The sequence below is a fragment of the Sinohyriopsis cumingii genome, chromosome 18, assembly GCF_028554795.1.
Source record: "Sinohyriopsis cumingii isolate HCF-2022 chromosome 18, ASM2855479v2, whole genome shotgun sequence".
NCBI classification, from domain to species: domain Eukaryota; kingdom Metazoa; phylum Mollusca; class Bivalvia; order Unionida; family Unionidae; genus Sinohyriopsis; species Sinohyriopsis cumingii.
This window is the reverse complement of record NC_142978.1, coordinates 80,426,170-80,447,999: the sequence shown is the minus strand read 5'-3', so window position 1 is coordinate 80,447,999 and position 21,830 is coordinate 80,426,170. Positions and strand designations below refer to the sequence as shown.

The following is a 21,830-nucleotide window of genomic DNA, read 5'->3' as shown; positions in this document are numbered from 1 at the left end:
TGAAATGAAATGATACTGTTAATACAAACAGTACATACATGAAATGAAATGATAATGTTAGTACAAACAGTACATACATGAAATGAAATGATACTGTTAATACAAACAGTACATACATGAAATGAAATGATACTGTTAATGCAAACAGTACATACATGAAATGAAATGATACTGTTAATACAAACAGTACATACATGAAATGAAATGATACTGTTAATAAAAACAGTACATACATGAAATGAAATGATAATGTTAGTACAAACAATACATACATGAAATGAAATGATACTGTTAATACAAACAGTACATACATGAAATGAAATGATACTGTTAATGCAAACAGTACATACATCAATGAACATACGCGTGGAAAATGAAATCCATGTATTATCTGCTTCCACCCAAACTTACTTTCATGGACATAATCTTGACTGTGACTTCAAATGGTTCCACACAGTTCGACATAAACATCTCTTTCTTCTGACACATACATGGAATAACCTGATTCTTTTTCCTCACTTCCACCATGTAGTTTATCTAAAGGAACAAGAAAAAGCATTAAACTGTATTTATTCTGTAAGTATGGAACTTACTTTCTATGTAACCCCAAATTATCCTTATACTAGAAGATAAACATTACTAAATACAGTGTTTTCTGCTTAACTATGAGTTCTATTCAATTCTGATTAAATTTTTAAAAACTGTGTGAATTTAGAATATGTGAAATAAATCAAAGCTTGATGGAAGATATAGATTTTATCAATATCATAATGGTTTTATGACTAAGAATCTAACTGCCTAAGGAACAGTGCATTAAAACAACTATTTCTGACTGAATTAATCTCTGTATGTGAATGATGGGATGATGTCATCTTTCACTGTGAATGACTGAGTAATGTCATGTTTCACTGTAATGATGGGATGATGTCATGTTCGATTGTGATCATTTTTCATTGTGGTGATGGGATGTCACGTGTTTCATTGTGATGATTGAGTGATGTCATGTTTCATTGTGAATGATGGGATGATGTCATGCTTCATTGTGATGATGGGATGATGTTAAGTTTCAAAGTGAATGGTGGGATCATGTCATGCTTCACTGTAATTGTGGAAAAATGTCATGTTTCACTGTGATGATGGGATGATGTCATGTTTCCTTTTGAATGATGGAATGATGTCATGTTTCATTGTGAATGATGGGATGATGACATATTTCATTGTGAATGATGGGATGATGTCATGTTTCACTGTGAGTGATAAGATGATGGAATGATATCACATTCATTATGATAATTATATGATATCATGTTTCACTGCAATGATGGGATGATGTCATGTTTCCTTTTGAATGATGGGATGATGTCATGTTTCATTGTGAATGATGGGATGATGTCATGTTTCATTGTGAATGATGGGATGATGTCATGTTTGACTGTGAGTGATAAGATGATGGAATGATATCACATTCATTACGATAATTATATGATATCATGTTTCACTGTGATGATAGGATGATGTCATGTTCCATTGTGAATGATGGGATGATGTCATGTTTCACTGCGAATGATGGGATGATGTCATGTTTCCTGTGATGATGGGATGATGTCATGTTTCCTGTGATGATGGGATGATGTCATGTTTCCTGTGATGATAGGATGATGTCATGTTTCCTGTGATGATGGGATGATGTCATGTTTCCTGTGATGATAGGATGATGTCATGTTTCCTGTGATGATGGGATGATGTCATGTTTGACTGAGAGTGATAAGATGATGGAATGATATCACATTCATTATGATAATTATTTGCTATCATGTTTCACTGTAATGATGGGATGATGTCATGTTTCCTGTGATGATAGGATGATGTCATGTTTCCTGTGATGATGGGATGATGTTTCGTATCACATAAACATGGACAAATTCAACAAATAATACAACCTCTGCATTGGAATCCGTTTAACAAAGTAATCTTTACTGATATACCAGTGCACATAATTTTGGTTTGAAAACTTGCAGAAAATATGTCGAGATAAATTATCAGACAGCAATAAATGTTCTTCTTGTTTCACTTCTACACAGTTTAACCAAAGCACCTTATACTGGTAGCAGTGATCAATCAGGCATTTCACCAGACTATCATATGGCCATAATCTCATGAAGCCAAGTAAAAATATGGTTGAATGAGACGTTAATATCAAGTGGACACTATGACTCAGAAACACAAGCAAATTATGAATTTATTGATTAAGGCATTTAAATTTGGGCATACATTAATGCAATCCTCCTTCACATGGACATAATTAGTCATCATCAAGCTGTTGAGAAGACAAAAAAAACCCCAAAGAACACAAGAAAATAAAACAGATTCAACCAAGATCAGTTTACCAATATTTACTGCTGAAAGGTTTTTCTTAAATTAAAAGGAAAAACAATTTGCTCTATGGAAATAATTTTGGCTAACTTCATCTTATTGAATTCATTCAAAATAAGAAATGACTGAATGAAACAGAAAATTTCAGCCAGCAAACAAATTACAAAAACTGTTAAGTTCCCTAAATCTTTTATGAAGGCATGATTATCAGCTATACCATGTGATGTCAAATGAAGAACACCATTATTAATTCCCATACCCCCTCCGATACATTCATGTTCAAAAGATTTCTTATAAATCTTGAAAAGAAAAAAAGAGTAAGATAGAACTTTCTTGATACAACATTATATACCAGTAACCTATATCCTGTTTAAATAGTAAAGTCATGGTTTGCATAGCTTTACGCCTAATTTCCATGGAAAACTATTACCACTGAGCAGTTCATACTGTTATGAGAAGCAATTACATGGTAAAGGCATTCAGAAGTAAAATAAAGATACCTTTCCTAAGGTTTCCCTAACTAACAGTAGCTATTGTTATTTTGCCTTGCTAGTCTGTTTAATGAAAAGTGCATTAGGCTAATTTGCATAGGTAAAGCACATGAAATGGAACAACCCAATTTGTTGTAAGTAAATCAGAGATGCATATGGAAGAAACAAAAGTTATTACACTTCATTTCCTTGAATGAAAATGCTGAAGCCATTACACTTTGCTGATTTGAATAAGAATGTTAAAGCTATCTTTATTAAAGCTTTTTGGCTAGTTTGTGATCAGCAGCAATATTTCTTTGAAGTTGGATTTTACTCCATACATAAAATGCAAAACATGATTATTTTGGTAGCTGGAAAGGTAAAGTTAGGAACAGTGTGTAAACCTGATTCATTTTTGAAAGCAAAATAAATGCAGCTGTAATTCTGGGTAAGATGTATAACCTGCAAAGCTTACAAAGACTAGAAAAACTGAATTTCAGAACTAACTGATGCCTGAATCTGACTTTGTGAAGTACAGCAGCATGGAGTTGCATTTTCTACTTTGCACATACTGCAAACAACATACTGATATTAGTCATTCTGGAGTATACAACAGCTGTTGCCATAGTAACAACACCCTACATTGGGATAATTGATGTGTTCAATCTCAAAAGTAACTAATATTTCAGCTGTTACTGACAGATCAAGTCACAAATGCGGAAGTGTTTATTTCTACTAAACAATAGCAACCAGTCTCTAATGAATGCCAAATAAAACATTAATGTCACTTGCATAACCTTCAAACATTCAATGGACTACTGAGAGCAGCAAAATCTGCATCTACAAGTTATAAGGATTTTAAAGACAGTAATTTTGTATTTTAGTATGACTGTGATTTTGTTAGTGTGTGTACATGTGTGTGCATGTCTGTGTGTTGTGATTATACATGCAAATACTCCAATCTACCATCTACTTTTTGTTTGAAAGTGTAATAAATGCTTCAAGGAAAATATATTTTATTTTCTTGTATTCAATTTTAATTTCCAGTCATTTGTTATAAGCTTATAACAGCATATAACTCATTCTAAACTGTACAACCAGGGCTCCAGAGTAAAAATTGTCTGGACTAATCAAAATGTTACAACATACTCATCCCTGGGCTCAGTACATGCATCTTCACATCTTGAAATCAAATCTGAATGCATTTTTGACTCTTACCAACTACTTAAGTTCAACATTGCTTGACATCTGGCATGACTCATCTGCCTACCTGTTGCCAGTCTTGAACATGTTGCAAAGAAAACTACATTTTTGTTTTTTACCTTAGGTATCTGATGGAAGCTTGATACTACAATGAGTAAACATTATGAAAATATTGTGCTGTAGTTTTACACTTAGCCCTTGATGTCTTAATGGTGTTTGCAATTACACTGACAAGTAAACAAAGTCTGACCTGATGAAAAATCATATAATTTAGACAATCTGTCTCTCTTAACTTCTCCCATATTTAACTCACAAAGACATGTGATAGCTCACTAAAAGGAAAGGTATGACACATAGAATACTGAAGGTTTCAATATACATGTGAATAGCACTAAGAAATGCAGGGCTATATGTGCAACTGCAATTTTCTTGGGTTATAAACCTTGAGTCTTAATATATGTTTATCTAATGTGCCACATATAAAAATGTAACATTTTCATGACTTTGACCAATTTTAGTATCAAGCATATGTCAAGTACCTGTGGTTCACCAGAAAAAGCATAATCAGTTTAGAGAAGTATGGTGAGTTGAGTATAATGAAGATAGGGACGAGTAACTCTTTTGCAACTCAATCATCTCATGGACGAATGTTTGGGAATTTTTTTCATGAGCACTGACATTACTTATTTAGGTGCTACACACCGACTCGCCAAGGGACCACAAAACAAACATTTGGAATCTCAATGACTCCCCTTATGAGCACCAAAAAAAATGTTTGGAGTCTCAAAACTTCCCGTGGGACAAAAAATAAATGTTTTGAGCCTCAAAAACTTCTTGGAAACCACAAATGTTTTGAGTCTCAAAAACTTCCCAACACTGTCTGAAAGGTTGGCAGATATGTGAATAATGTGGGTGATACAAAATACCAAAAACCAACTGGCACAGAAATACTGATAACTTAAAATATTAGTTTATTCCAATGTCATGTTTTGACTAAACCCACCATCTCTACTCATGTACAGGTCAGACCCAACTGATAACAATATAGACCCTAATTTCCTCACGATAATGTGCTGACAGATCAGGGGTTATGTTGTCTGAGCCACTGGTTGGTAAGGTTGCAATGTTTATGGGTGCAAATAACTTAGCTGAGTTTACTGTCTGTAACTGTTTACAAAATCAGTAACTGTGTAAATAAATTATGCATGTGGCATTCAAGAACTACCCATTCCAATTAACAGATTTATAATTTACCCATATAATCTTACATCACTGATCTGGCATTTGTTCTACTTGTGATTCTCTTTTGCACACCCATCCTGGAACTACTTTTACAACTTGAAAGAGTCAATAACAGTCCACTAATAAAATATTGGGAATGATTTATTGCTATATATTTTAAATTATTAAAACAATGTAACATTTTTCATTTTAAGAAATGCAGTCATACTGTGTGAAAATGGCTGCATTTGCCACTGGGGATAATGGGAGAATAGAGTAAAGTAGCGAAGAACAGTTTATGGGCTTTTCACAATATCTTCTGCCAAGAACGTAAGAGTTAGATGGGGTAGACAACAATATGAAAGTTTAAAAAATCCAGACAAAGTAAGAAAGACTCAGGAAGTCATGTCAATATTCAAGGCATTGTTAGAAATGACACCAAGTTCAGAGAAACTTTACCCCATGTTTAACTCCCAAGAGACAGTTCACAATGTATATCATCTAAAATAACCAAAAATTTGGCCAAAATCCATTTCAGCTTTAGAGTTTCAAAAATGTAGTTGGCAAAATTATATTTTTTTAAGAAGCAAGTTTATGTGGAGGGACTTTCAATTTGTCTATAACACTGAGGAATTGAATTTGTATAGTAAACCTAGGGATACAACTGACAAACATTTGCAACATAAAGGTAGATGTATCGCACAAAGCAGCAGCTGTTTTGATTGTGACACAAATTTAAAAGAATTATATCTTGTTACAATGTTGCTTAGACTTTTTCATCACCGAGACATCTTTGTATTGTTTAGAATTTTCTAGTTAAAATATATGCAAATAAATTTTAAAAATCTAGTTTGCATGTTAGAAACTGACCAAATCTTCAATTTCTTAAACTGATATGCTTAAATTATTACTTTAAGTTCACTTAATCAATAACTGCTTGTATTAAGTGAAAACATACAAATAAAAAATTTCAAAGTACTGTAAACTCATGAGCTATCTGTACAAAACTAAATGTATTTAATTACTGCTTGTGAAATTTGATTGGAAGTATAGTGTCTATTCAGTAAGCAGAGTGTAAGAAAAAAGATCATTTATGTGTCCAAAACCCGGGTTCCATTTTAAGAATTCCACTTGCCTGTGACTGTGGTTTAAATCCATTCCTATGTCCCATACCTTTTTTTAAAGGAAGATTCTGAAGGTGGTTTGCCTAAATTGTCAGCTATACTCGTGAAGGACATGTCTTGAAACCTGAATCTCATTACATTATGTGGAAAAAGATGTAGAGTAAATGAAAGAACTACAACCTGCATGCACACTGTCATCAGTTTATATATCAATAACTGCCAATGTAAGCCTACAATGCAAATCGTTTCAATTAAACTGCATTGTTTAGGTTAAAGTTTACGATGTATACATTTACAAAGTTGGTAAACATTGCAACTTGACCGATTAGTCCTAACAAATAGCACAAATCCAGCTGTGTGTGAGTACATACAGTTATATGCAGAGCTGGTACAACGTCAATTACCTGGGCATGTACAATAAAAACACATGTACTTTCAATGTTTCTTTCAAAAACAATAAATGAAGTGAAATAGTGAGAGAGACAGAGAGCAATGTAAATCTATTAAAGGATGGTGTGCAATATAACATAATGAAAAATAATAACATTTTACAAAGTCATTACAAGGTATACTTACAGATATGAAAATGGTTCTGTTTCCAGTTTGCAGACATTTAATGAATAATGTTTTGGAACTCTGGAAAAGCAAACGTTTCAGTTAGAATATATGTCAGAACCACCTCAGAACTAAAAGTGAAGGATGAGAGGCACAAATTTCCATTGATTTTTGGATTACACTGCATACAAAAAACAGTTGGTAACCTCAGTTAAAATTTGATGGATAATGTGTGCATTTTATTTGTGCCTCCAAAAACCACTGTCCAAGTTTATTTCTGGAATTTCCCTTTAATCAGATCATTTTATGCCTTCCCTTAATAACACAGTCATCACAATGGCAATGCACTTTGCAAAACCACACTGCAGACATCATGGCGATGTGACTGGAAAATTGTAAATGTTACATTAAAAATCCAAATCACAAATACACACACTTTGTAAAATCTTATGAAATTTATGTACATTTATTCTTCAAGAAAAGGGTAACAACAAAATATAAAATAAATTACCAAGCAAGTACATACACTAGGTAAATTAATTTTGTAACCAAAATTGACTTTCTTGATTCATTAAGAAAAACCTGACAAAAAGCATAATTAGACTTTGCTCTGAAACCAGGAATGTGTTTATGGAACACACTGCCCCACTAAAGTGCTTGAAAAACTTACATAAAAGGAAAGCTTGGCACAACAGATGGATGGATGGATGGATGGACAAGGTAATACCACATTCTCGGTGGAGCATAACAACTTTAACATGATTGTATCCATCTATTCAACTCCTGGAATCAGTATACTCATAGCCATCATTCACTGAACAAGATGTTCCAGCATTTTGATGAAATCTTCAAAATCTTGATATCATGTGTGCCAACTTTGTAACAAAATAGGATGTTTTCTACATGCAACGAGTTAAACTAATAGAACCTCCATGAAATGTTACTTTTTGGCAATTGTTATAAGAATAAATAAATTCATCTTTAATTTCTGGTGGACCCAGCGGGGATAGGGGTCTTTTGAAAAACATCATTTTCTAATTCGAGATAAAGACTTTTAAAGGGAACAATAATGAAAGGTGATAATTTAAGTAAAATGAACCAGGCCATTTTTAAATTAAACCCTTGAAGAAAAAATATGGATTAGATATTGCAAAGCATTGGATATAAGTAAGTTACTTTTAACATTTAAATTAAATTCTGTAAGTTAGATTTTCTATTAATTTTGTTACTTTTAAATTCAAATTAAATATTTTAAGTTAAACTTTCCATTATGTATGTTACTTTTAAGTTTAAGTTAAATTTTTAAGTTAGATTTTCTATTATGTATGTTTAAGTTTTCTATTATACCCACAGCATGACTCTAATCCATGAAAACCAGTATAACTCCATGTGCCACTTACTGTAGTCTTGGTTTTACTTATAATTAACATTTACAATATTTTGAAAAATCTGTAATATTTTGAAAAATCTTTCATTTATCGGTGATAGCAGTGTTTACAAAAACACAAGCTCATAACACTCTTTATGTGCATTTACGAGCTCAAAATATTTTGAAAATCTTTCATTTATCGGTGATAGCAGTGTTTAAAAAAACACAAGCTCATAACATTCTTTATGTACATTTATAAGCTCAAAAGATAATAAACTGAAAGTCTTCACTTATTTTGACTTCCAATTCTTTCAATTATTATTTCATATTCTTGTGAAACAAAAGAGAGAGAAAGTGATTGCAATCAAAAAGGATATCATGCTCTGAAGTAACATATGAACTGAAAGTATAATTTAGTAGAAGTTCCTTGTGAGAAAATATTATTATGACTGAATCGATTTGCTCTTCTTTTTAAAATATAAACCAATTATAGTGTTACCTTTTTTCCAGGTGCAAGCTCATCCAATGAAACTTTGGATATGTTGGATACAATGTGTCCACCAAATATAGCTTTATCTAGGCAAAGATGAGCTGTAAAACAATAAATATTTAGATCACTGTTTTGATTTACCTATATGGTAAAAATTTGTTTTATTTTCTGTCTTTAATTTCTGACTTTTAGAACGTATTTATAAAGTTCAGTGACTGCACACAATCCACAGAGTCGAATGGTATGCACAAGTGAAAGGGATAAGATACAACTATAACTCTACAGACCTACACACCAGCCACCTACAGGTGGGGAAAAGGGAGACAACCAAGAAAATAGTGATTGCCAGGCCTAATTTTCTGTGAAAGTTGATGCCTATAAGATTCATAGACACTACAAGAAACTCTACAGATTTACACTTTGTAATCAAGACTGAAAAAAGCAGCAAACAAAATTATTCCACGAACTGGTCATGTAACAGATCATTTGCTAATCAACAGTGGGGATGCAAAGTTTTTACAATTTCTTACAAGAAACAAGAGAGACTTCTCTTTCTGAATAATAAAGGGACAAAGCAATACATTTGCTCTTTGACTGAGCAATTTTAAGGTCACATTCTTTTTAAGCCTATATACTTATTATCCCAACTGATACAGGGATGTCTTCTACCCACAAGAATCATATGAAAGAACCATACTTCTCTGCAAGTAGTTGTTTTACACCACTCATGAAAATGAATCCATAAATTCTCTCAGTTTTGGCATAAGGTCATAATTCAACATCTCTAAAACTTGAGCACAAATAAAATTAGAGTGAGAGTAAGAGTCAGACAGAATGAGACTCAAAGTGTGAGTGTCAAACAGAGGGAGTGCATGTAAAGGTAATATATGTAACACAAAAATTGACTGAAACATAGAGTTCATACTTGTCTGATCTTCTGCCTCTGATTCTGAAGTCTCTATGCTCAATCTGAAAAGAAAAAAGTCAATGAATTGATTAAAGCCTTCGAAAGATGTTAATGCTTATACTTTGTTGATATACATTTAACAATCATCTTAAGTTGAGCGAACTTTTTCCCAGCTATTTAGGAGAAAACAGTATAGTATATAGTATACATGTATAGAGTTTAAAGGCACATCAGCACTCTACTGGTTACTCAAGGCCAGGCAACAGACAGACAGACAAATGAACAGATGGGCAAACATATTAAGGGTATACAATATCAAAACACTTTTTTACAAGTAAGACAAAACCATTATGTATAATGAGGTCAAGAAAACCAAAGGTAAAAAAACTCCTATTAAAAAATTTCTATACAGTAAAACATGTCATGAGCGACCTCTGCTATGAGCGACCACCTGTCATTTCCGACCACAATCGTAATGCACGGATCGATTTTACTATATAAACGCTCTGTTATGAATGACCACCAGCTGAACGCGACCAGCGACCGCGATTTCTTGGCAAAATATGCATTTTGACACTGCTATGAACGACCGTCTCGCCAAAAAAAAACAACAGATTGACACCACTGACCTTAACTTAATCCTTTGTAAACACTAGAGCTCAGGATAAATGTAGTATGCAAACAAAGTGCACATTAAATAACACTATAGTTGAACAACCATATATCGAGATAAACACCTCTAACCATCATTTAATCCTTTGTAACAAAGACTGCACACATGGTAAAGATTGCTCTAATAAAGTATTTAAAAAGAATGTGTCTTTCTACAGTATCAGTTTTGTGAAATTTACAACTCCAGCGTATGGTGTCATTTGTAAACTGCAGTAAACCAGACTAAAGTACATGTCACTAACCACCATTGTAGTGCCAAAGTCATGTGAATAGCCAGTAAGAGTAACATCAAAGAGAGTAATGATGGATATACGCAGTCAATTTAGAGGTTTGTATTTTTCTTTATCTTTATGAAAACTCACAAAACGCTGGTAGTCCTTATGTTCCAGTGAGAAATTTTTTGAAAGGGCTTCAGTGTAGGTTTGAGTACATCGTTTGTCTTTCCAGTTAATCCATAAGTCCTGGAGGGTGAAAGAGCTCATTGTCTTTAATACTAGTAAGTGAGAATCATTTCTGGATTTTTTTTAAATTATTTTTTATTTCTTTTGTTAGTGTTTCACCAAGCCACTATCTGTTTACCTGGGTGCAGATGGTCGCAACCTTTGTTTATCGAGCTATAACGCTCTTGATTTAAACTTTGTCTCAGAATAAATGTATTGTTTCTTGATGAGTTAATTATTTCTTTTGGTTTCATTCATTGGTACATAATATATATTTATTCCACATTTCCCCAAAACCTGATAAAAACCGATAGTCTTTATAACGTCAACACTGATAACAATGGCAGAACCTCTGCTGAAAAAAAGAAAAATTTTAACACTGGATGAAAGGATTAATGTCATTGAAAGAAATGAAAAAGGGGAGACTGCTCGCAAAATAGCAGTCAGCTTAAGCGTCGGTAAAACGCAAGTTCAAAATGTAATCAAAGACAAGGAGTCCATTAGAAACAAATGGCAGAAAGGTGCACAAGCACAGAGGAAATATGCCACGGCACGACGGACAGCTTATGGAGATCTGAACGAGCGAGTATGGGAGTGGTTTTGTGTTGCGAGGAGTAAAAACATACCAGTAAGTGGAAAAGTGATTCAGGAAAAGGCAATAATTGAGATACATGTTCAGACCAAACAGCCGAGTAAAACATGTCAACAAAGAAGTATAATGGATTTCTTAAAAAACAAGTGAATAAGTGTATAGAATAAGATATATACATCATATCTAACTGTTCATTTTTTGTACATATTAATGTGATGTTGAAATATAAATTTTATTCTCGTTGTTTGATAGATGTATATCTTTATTATATAAAGATTATTTGTGAGGAATGCATGCAATATTTAACAACATTTATGAATAAAGGACATGATACATGTACAGTGAGTATGGGTATTATTTATTTTTCAACAATGTTAACTATTGACCCTGAAAACCAGTCCATTTTCACACACCTCTTATGACAGACCACCTGTCTTGAGAGACCGCTTTTGGTTGGCAGAAGGGGCGGTCTCTCATAACAGGTTTTACTGTAGCAACTGACTTGAAATATCAAATTTCAAAGCTATGTTGATCACAAAAAATTCTAAATATGCAGGACGTTGTATTCATGGGCAGATATAAAACTGGTTACTGCTTCTTTTGTTAACCTCCCTATCAAAATCATAATACAACAAAGACTGGGCGTGAATTCCTAGTTACAGAACATTATTATCACATTATTGCTGTTTGATTTAGGTCAGTATACCCTTTCATTATCATTCTATATGTAACATGTATAATAACACTGTATGATGTCACAAATACCATCACAAGATTATTTAGTGTAAATATGTAACAACCAAGGCATCCCTATTTCAAACTCAATCAAATGCAATTTATGAATTTTTTTTACAAAATATGAATTAAATGACAAGGAATGCAAAAGATAGAAATTATTCCAATTTTTGGAAATAAATTTCACTTGATCACCTTGTGTATCAGACGACATAATTTGTATGATGTCTTATAGCTGAACACCAGAAACTTATGATGCTTGTTTGTGAGGGCTCTCACGTGAGAGTGATACTCGTGTGAGAGTGCTACTCATGTGAGAATGCTACTCATGTGAGAGTGCTACTCATGTGAGATTGCTACTCATGTGAGAGTGCTACTCATGTGAGAATGCTACTCATGTGAGTGTGCTACTCATGTGAGTGTGATACACAGCACAAGTTAAAACAGAAACAAAGCACCCCTGGGTATTGGTGCCAATACCTATTTAGGGGTCATGCTACCTGGCGAAGTGGGCGACTAAGTCACCTAAAGAATGTAAACTTTGCCTTCTTCTTTTAGGAAAGCAAAAAACAACTTTGCCCCGTGATTTTTTAGGTACATTGAGTGACCAACTTTCTGAAATGCTCTCTCACCTTAGCCAGGTATGTTATGTTATAGCTCAAGGTTAAATGTATACTTCAAGCCATCAAGCTAGTGTTTATATCAATTGCACTGACAAACTCTTGCCCCATTCACAGACATGTGTTTTGATTGCTGATTGATGATTAACCCTTTCCCTAGTAAGTTAGCAACTATCACTGCATGATTAAGCAAGTTATCATTTGATGATAAAAACATACAAACTTGTGTTTCAAAACTTATAAAATAGTATGTAAAAGCAATTTGTATTTTAAAAAAAGAATCAGTAAAATTAGCATTTAACTGCTATGTGCACATTATTTTCTTGATAAAATCTGTTTGGAACTGTAAGTGAACCTGTCATGGGGAAATAATGGTGGACATTGCTGCGTCAGGGAAGTACAACATCATTAGACTGTCTATTTTTGTTGTTGTTGTTCTTTCTGTTACAGGGTTTAATGACATTTTTCTGCACAGGATAGGCTATACATGGTGGAGGAAGAACCCAGGAAAACCCCAGAAAGAACCACCAACCCACGAGAAGCTGCTGGCAAGCTTTCTCACATACCCACATTGGCCAAATCCAAGACTCAAACCCACACAGACAGAGATGAGATGGCAGTGATCCATAACGGTGAGCACTTTAGACCACTCAGCCAATTGGGACCCTGTCTAATTTTGTAAACCATTGGGCAAATATATTCTGAAAAATATTAAATTCTTAGAAAGCAGAGTCTAAATATTATGTTATTCAAGATTTAGCATAGAAATGCAATTTTTTAGGTCCCACACATTTTTGAGAAAATCAAAGAAAAAACAGCAAAGCAGCTAGTATTTAACTAATGCCTAACATTACTACAAGTACACTGACGAATAATAAAACCTTACATTTGTAATCCTATCAGTGGACTGTTGTATCTATAAAGTCAGTGTTTACATTAAGAAAACTGCTTTTTCTAAAAACAGATGCACTTATATGCTGTCTGAGTCAAATTGGTTGGAAAGAAGGGTTTCATTCATTCATATGATTACTTTAATTCTTTAGTGTGTTATCTATGGACAGATATGGTAATGTTTCATTGGCAGCAAAGAAATCAGGATGAACAGTATTATCTGAAAGACATGCATTTGCTCTAATGTACATGGTACAAGGGTTGTTTCAAACAAGTTTAGAAATCTTTTCAACTGCCATTTTATAGTGAACTTTGATAAAGTTAAAAAAATTCTTGATTGAATGTAGATGATTAAACAATTTTACCAATTACAATTGCAATCTGTTTACTCGGTAAATTCATTACAATGTAAATCTTCTATTGTTCTCATTTGAAGTCATTTGGCCAAAATACACTGCATACGAACATGGTATTTTGTAAACACATACCAAATATATTTATAATGTACATACAATTCCAAACAATTTGTACTTGTACATAAAAAGTATTGCTTAAAACTAATGTGAAATGCGTTACTTAATTCAAATAAGCGAACAAAAACATACACGCACATACACACATATGCACAAATCACACACACACACACACACACACACACACTGTGTTTCTTGCTTTGCTCCCACTTCTCCCTGTTCAGTTCTTACTTCTCCCACTCTGTCTGAAGGAAAAGTCACTTCTCCCTAAAGTTCGAGTCTAGCTTGACTGTCACATATGCTGGAAGACAACTTTAGCTCAACAGCTAATATTTTAGCCTAGGAGGAGTGGATTTTCAAAAATGTGGCAGTATTCCTAAAGTATTATGATCAGTAAACATCTGAAGAAGAAACATCAATATATGATTTGAACCAATGTCAAATGGCTCCCCAAAAAGAAGGCTTTTTAATTACTGGAGTTGTGAATTTTATCCAAGAGATGCCTGCAGATTTCTGCAATCTCTGATGATTGTGGTAAAATTCTAAAGGATGGATGTTCATCATGTTCATCAACGTGCACCAAGACCTTGACCTTGTAAATTGTATTGAACGTTGGTAGAGTGCATTCTGATGGAGGCAAAATTCTGTACATTTCTACTGCTACCTTAAAAATGAATTCCATCCTTTCCATGCTTGGATCAGAATGTTCCAACAAGTCAGTGTTGCCCACATACACACACCCAAACAACAAAAGGGGTGGTTGGATCAGGTAATATATTTGATGGAGAGATTTCCATTTTGTGCTAAACATGAGGTCATATCATCACACAAATAGCAACTTTCTCCTGCATGCAGCCTTTAAAATTCAGACATCAACAGATCAAATAACCATCATCACTCAAAATGACTTGCACAGTCCCAGCTTGCAGATTTATATTGCCTGCTGCCTTGAAAACTCCAAATAACTAAAAACTGGAACAAACGTTAGGAGCCTAAGGCATCTTCAAGTTTCGAAGTTTAATGTACTTCATATAAAATGAGCACTATGCAAAACTCACTCAATATTGCATATCCCTATTCACTTCTTGCCAACATTTGATAACTGTACTCTATACTGCATATCCCTACTTGCCTCTTGTCTAACAAATGAGATAGCTGTACTCTATATTTCATATCCCTATTCACCTCATTTAACATGCAAGATAGCTGTATGCTATAATGCATACTCCTATTGACTTCTTACCTAATATCTGAGATAACTGTACTCAGTATAGCATATCCCTATTCACTTCTTTCCTAACTCTTTTGCATGTCTCTATTCACTTCTTATCTAACATTCGAAGTAACAGTACTCTATATAATATATCCCTATTCACTTCTTGCCAGATATTTGAGATAGCTGTGCTCTATATAGTATATCCCTATTCACTTCTTGCCAAATATTTGAGATAGCTATGCTCAATACAGCATATCCCTAGTCACTTCTTACCAAACATCTGCAATACTATAGTCCATATTGCATATCCATATTCACTTCTCACCTAACATTTGAGATAACTGTATCCTCTTTGTTGGTAATGGTCAGCTGGCAGACATAGAATTCATTCTGTAGACAGGGTTGGTGATGCTCTATCAGTATGTCCAAGAGGGAGGCTCGTGGGATGACTCTATAAAAGTAATTAACATAGATCAAAATATAGTGAAACCTGTAAAAAAGAAGAGTCAAGGAAAGCAATAAAATTGTTATTTATCAACTTAGACAGTACACTCAAAATGCATCAAAGTTCATACAACTGTGACTCCAAGTGTTGCACAAAATGCTAAATGGCTGAAATTTTAGGGACAATAGGATCTCTACTAAAAACTATTTTGCAATACTTGATTCAATAAATGAAAATCCAGCAATGAAAATGTTGAAATAATCTAGCAGTGAAATTAAGTAATAAATGCATGACGAGTTAAAATTAATTAAGAATTCTAGTGAAAATATTAATTACATTCAAAGGATTTGTAATCATGGTCATCAGCAAATAATTTTAAAATTGCACAAAATGCATTTGAATACCATCTTTATATTACAACATTTGGTAGAGTCATCAACTATGATTCTGACTGAAATCATAATGCAAAATTATCGTTTATATTATCTATTCTTACTTGCAACCTACAATCTTCCTCTACAAGGCCAAGACTGCAATATCATTAACAAAACTTAATAATAAAACAAGAGTCTTTTGAAGAAAAGCTTGTTGATAAAGCCATTCATTTGAGTGGCATATGTGTGTGTGATTTGGACTTTCAAAATAGCTTTAACATATTTGCAGTCATATCACTACAAAGTCTGCAGTGTGGCAGTTTATAGTGATGTCTAGCACCGGAGCATCATGCCACAGACATGTGGCATCATGTCCCACCCAGACACATTATCCTGACACCAGGCTGACCAGTCCTAACACTAACCATTTAATGCTGAATGCCATGTGAGGCAGCTGCAAGTACCACTTTTATAAGTCTTTTGTATGACTCACCTGGGATTCGAACCTGCAATCAGAGGCTTATGCTTTAACCACTTAGGCCATTAGAGTGGTCTAATTTGAGTGGAGTAGGGATAAAAATATTTTCAAGATAGTTATCATGGTAGCCATACTGATGGTTAGTCATTTAGGTTCAACTAGAAACTATAAGAACTCTTCTGAAGAAAACCCCACGTCAAAATGACTTTCCATTTAAGAGTAGCAATAACAAGATTTTCAAGATGGCTGCATACTGGATGCATGTCAGCACCATTGTTATTCAGAACCAAATACACATTATTAGAAGTCTTTTAGTGAAAACCGATGGGATATGACCATTCATTCTGTCAGAAGTAGACGTAACAAAATTTTCAAGCTGACCACTGTGGCAATTATGTTAGACATCAGATTGATATCATTTTCATTAATTTTCACTAACCAGACATCATAAAACACCATGTCAATATGACTTTCTGTGTAGTGATAAGAAGACTTCAAGGTGGCTACTGTGGTAGCCTTATTGCATGTCAGATCAGCAGTATTTTCATTTAGGTTCAACATTATGTCAACCCTTAAATCAATATGACTTTCTGTGCTGGAGGAGCTGCTGGAACAACAACCAGACATAAGGTCAGCACTATTTTTATTTAGATTTAGCACCAGCTTGGAATCATGTCTTTTAGTGAAAACCTCATGTTGATATGGCCATCCATGAAGAAAGGAATAGCTATTACAAGATTTGCAAGATGGCCCCCATGCTGGCCATACTGGTCCTCAGAGCAGCACCATTAGGACCAAGTAGACACCATAATAAGTCTTTCTGTGAAAACCTCATGCTCATCCATGTGTGAGAAGCGGTGATAACCAGATTTGCAAGATGGCTGCTGTGTCAGCCATAATAGACATCTGAGCAATACCATTTTCTTTTAGGTGTCTGTGTACTAAGGTGTCTGCCATATCAGGTTTGACCAGAACAGATAAAAGAATGAAAAATGTCCTCAAAAGGTTATAATTAATCAAACACCAGCTCACAAATTTAGATCCCTAGTGTGGCATTTCTCTAGCCACCACCTCTCTCTCTCTCACTTGCTAAACAGAGTTATAATAAATTCTGTTTAGAGACAGACTAAAAGAATCTTCTCCTATGTAAGTAGGAAATAAAACTTTAATGCAAGCAGATAAATATTCACTAGGGACAATCTTGCCCTAATATAAATATTATTCTCTGTGGATCAGATTTTCCTATTCTGTCCAGAGATACACGGTAAAGAATATTTTTCTTGCCTATTACAAGTCTATAAAACACAATATGGAAAAACAACAAAATACATATGGAAAAAAGTCTGTGTACATCTGGCACTTATCTTGAAGCAGTTATGTCATTTACATAGCATCACAAAGATTCAAGGTGCGTTATACAGTGTGATTCCGCTATAGCATGCACCGTTATAACATAACATCTGATAGAACATGATTTTGGCATGGCTCCTGAAATTTCATTTTTGTGTATTTTTCTCAAACTCAAAAATTTTTGTTTTCTGTCTCGAAAGTATGAAAAGTAATGCAAAAAAGTTTATTATCATTTTGGTGAAGATATCGTGTATGAATACTAATTAATACAAGACGATCGTGTCATGGCTTGTGCAATTTCATGTACATGAATTTTTCTCATAGGGAAGAAAGTTTTTTCTTCTTAAAAGTATGAAAAATAACTTGTAAAAAGTTTATTTATTGATCAAGCTGGCTTCGGCAATGTCATAAATTGTGACTTTCACTGTGATTTTGCGACAAAACATTCCAACTGGATAACTTTTTTGCAACATTTTTGGCCGTTTAAACTTGTATATACAACCTTGGGTTTGAATAATGCAATTCAGAAGCAGCATGAAAGGAAGCCACAACCTTAATATAAAATGCACTGGGATTTATTTATTGTTAGATAAAAAAATTCTTTGTTCATACTGACAAACCATCTTAACAGTACATTGTTATATCATAATTCGCTTATTCTAACATCTGGCCTGAGTACTATATGCTTGAGAGCTCTGCATTTTTTTAATTTCTTTTTTAAATTTCTGGTAGTGGAAATCAATCAGATGAAACACTATCTCATAATGGATCTTTTGTACAAAATAGTGTTTGACTATCAGCCGCTCACAAGTAATTAATATATTTATTTAGGCTGACCTTTGCATGTGGATGGTAAATAAAATTCCTCTTCTTTTCCCTCACAGAATTAAATCTTTCTGAACACTCACATTTTCTTTAGTAATCCCTGTCAGAACAGAACACCTGTTGGCCTTTTATTTTATATATAATTTCTTACATATGTGTGGAAGGGAGCATCACTCCATTACCAGAAATTTCATGAAACCCCCACCCATAAAAATGAAAATCTACTTGTTGGTCTATCCAATAGTCATACTACCAGGACTAATGAAAATCGACCAACTTTTGAAGGAAGGCAGGAACAGAAATTGCTACAATCAACCAAATGACGGTTAATTCCTTTCTGTTTTGAAAACGTACACAGAAAAGAAAGTTTTCTGAACTTCAAAGAAAACTGATTACCTTTGAAGCACCAATCATTCTGTATAAATACTAAGCAAATGAAAAAAAAAAATTCAGTCTCAATGTTCTAAAATTATTTGATGTTGCCTCGCAAAAAAAAAACAGACGTGTTTGGTCCTTCAAAGCTGTCCTTTAGAAGTAACGCCAATAACACATGCACCCATCATCAAAGAAAGATGACTACAGACTGTCTTCAATAATAAACAAAAACAAAAAACAATTACATCAAAGAAAGTGAGCATCAAATTTGTAAAAAAGCATTGGAATCTGAAGGATGTTGCATTTTCCAAAGTTACTGGAACATGTTTATTGTGCTGTGAAAGTTTCATTTTTGCAGGAAATAAATTATGATTTCAGTCACTACCAATGGCGGGATAACATGCAATTAAATTTCCAGTCTTTTGAAACTATAGATATCTGGAAGTCAAATGAACTGAAGATGCAGTATCTTGCACATATGTTTCTTAAACTTTTTAATTTGTTTACATTTTCCTTTCCTTATCAATAGCCTCATCCCCTGGGTAGCCTTGGCAAGATGACAGGCCAAATTAAGTACATGTACATGTAGCACGTAAACAACTATAGCCACATGCTTTTTGCGACAGTTGTAGTGACTTGTTTAGTGACAATCGGACTTAGACTACTGTTCTTTTATGTGTGTTGTTTTTTCTAACGGGATGTGAGTCATACACAAATTTTATAACATGCGATGAATACTCGAATTCATAGATTTCTTATATACATGTACAGTACTCAACTGACTATAGATTGTACAATACAAATGTAAGTTGTCAATATACAAATGTTTTCAGACTAGTTAATCTTCATTTAATCAAAAGCATGTAGTTTTGTACCCCGGTTTATTACACACACATCACACACCCTGGCCATATTTTAGGTAAATGCATCATTTTCTTCAGCTAACAGACTTAGTTGGTTATAACACGGTTCTGTCTATAACATGGTCAGGTTCATTTGACACCAACCACCGTTTTAAAGTGGGGTCACACTGTAATATGAAAATTGAATGATGAAATCACATACAACACATATTCTTATCTACCCCTAAGTCATGACAGAATGATATAGTTTAGGGTCCAGTGGGCAAGAAAAAGTATGTAATACCTAATAAGTAGATACTGATTATACTCGCTTATAAGTCCAACTGCAAACTGCACAGACCCAGTTCTGTCATTGCATAATGTGCCAGCAGATCTGGATCTATGCAGTTTGTCAGTAGGAAACAGAAGAACAAACAGCATAGACCAGGATCTGCAGGCACATTACGCTATGGCATATCAGGATCTTTGTTGTTTGCAGTTTGACTTGACTTATAAGCAAGTATATATGGTAGGTTTACATATGGTAGGTTTTCAAAGAACTTTTCACGTCACTTACATTATGTCATAGATGCACCTAATGTGATGTGCTAATTTACCTGAAATTTTCTTTCTAAAAACTGCTAAAACTAAATATATAAAAAAAATAAGGAATTGATTGAAAAAAATTATCTTCCCTCATCTATATACAGGATAGGGAAAGTAATCACTCAGTAGGAAGTGTACAGGTGTTTACTATATATTGAATGTCAAGTTGACAAGAGTACCTGGCCAACCCTTGAGCCTCAACAGAATCCCAGTTCAGAGTATCCTCTATGGGGCAGACAGGTTGCTTGGGCAGCAGATGTTGGGCAGTTTGAATCTGGGCAACAGCATCTCCACCAGGCCCCATCCAGTGCAGCTGGGCACAACGGGCTGTCCTAGTACCCAATTCTAGAGTCACATCTGTAATCTGTAAGAAATTATCATATAGTGCTCACATACACTGGAATATAAGTGTCATATAATAATCAAAGTATTGAAAACACTGATGGTTTTGGAGTGATGAAGTGATCCTAGTTTATATAAGACCAGATAGTAAACAGACTGCTCCAAAATATGTTTGTATTATTATTTGACATTTTCTTTTCTTTATGTCTTACAAGTAACTTTATATTTATATCTGAGTAACATTATCTGAGTAATTATGTCAATTTCCTTTTAAAGAATTTTCAACTATTCTTTCAAGTACTATCAGTGAAACAATATCCATGAGAGATAAATATTTAATCGTTTACCTAAATCTGCATTGCTCCCTTTCAATACAAACACTAACCTCAATGGCCAATATAAAATTGGTTATGAATTTTAGTAAGAACACAGTCTGTTAGTATTATTATTATCAATAGTTGTTGTTATGGGTTTGATGTTATTTTTCAGCACATGACAGGCTATACATGGCACCCAGTGTAACTTGTGGATGAAGAACCCTGGAAATTATCAGTAAGAACCACCAACCCATGGGAAGCAACTGGCAAGCTTTCTCACGTATCCAAGCAGTTAGAGGCAGCATTATTAGTAATACAAACTATATTTGGTAAAAGTGAATGGATACTATGCCATTGACACTGACGGATTCAAATCCCTACAAGTTAATATTGCATGTAACAGTCATTATTTATGATGGTCTTTAATGATTTAGATTTAGCTATGACCAATTACATTTGAAGCTTAATTATGATTTAGTCAGAAAAAAATTTAAAATCATTGACAGGTCTTGAAAAAGATCACAA

At 33.9% G+C, this 21,830-nt stretch overlaps 1 protein-coding gene across 1 annotated transcript in view; it reads right to left on the bottom strand.

Annotated features, from left to right (window-relative positions):
• Window positions 1-387: 387 nt before the first annotated feature.
• The window catches only part of LOC149777147 (trafficking protein particle complex subunit 11-like), a 91,266-nt gene continuing 69,823 nt past the window's right edge, over window positions 388-21,830 (bottom strand). The window contains exons 20-25 of the mRNA XM_089941377.1: window positions 20,826-21,010; window positions 15,677-15,802; window positions 9,731-9,774; window positions 8,815-8,906; window positions 6,968-7,027; window positions 388-537 (exon numbers count right to left, since the gene is read on the bottom strand). Coding sequence (XP_089797503.1) covers window positions 388-537; window positions 6,968-7,027; window positions 8,815-8,906; window positions 9,731-9,774; window positions 15,677-15,802; window positions 20,826-21,010 — 657 coding nt within the window. The remainder of the gene's footprint in view (window positions 538-6,967; window positions 7,028-8,814; window positions 8,907-9,730; window positions 9,775-15,676; window positions 15,803-20,825; window positions 21,011-21,830) is intronic.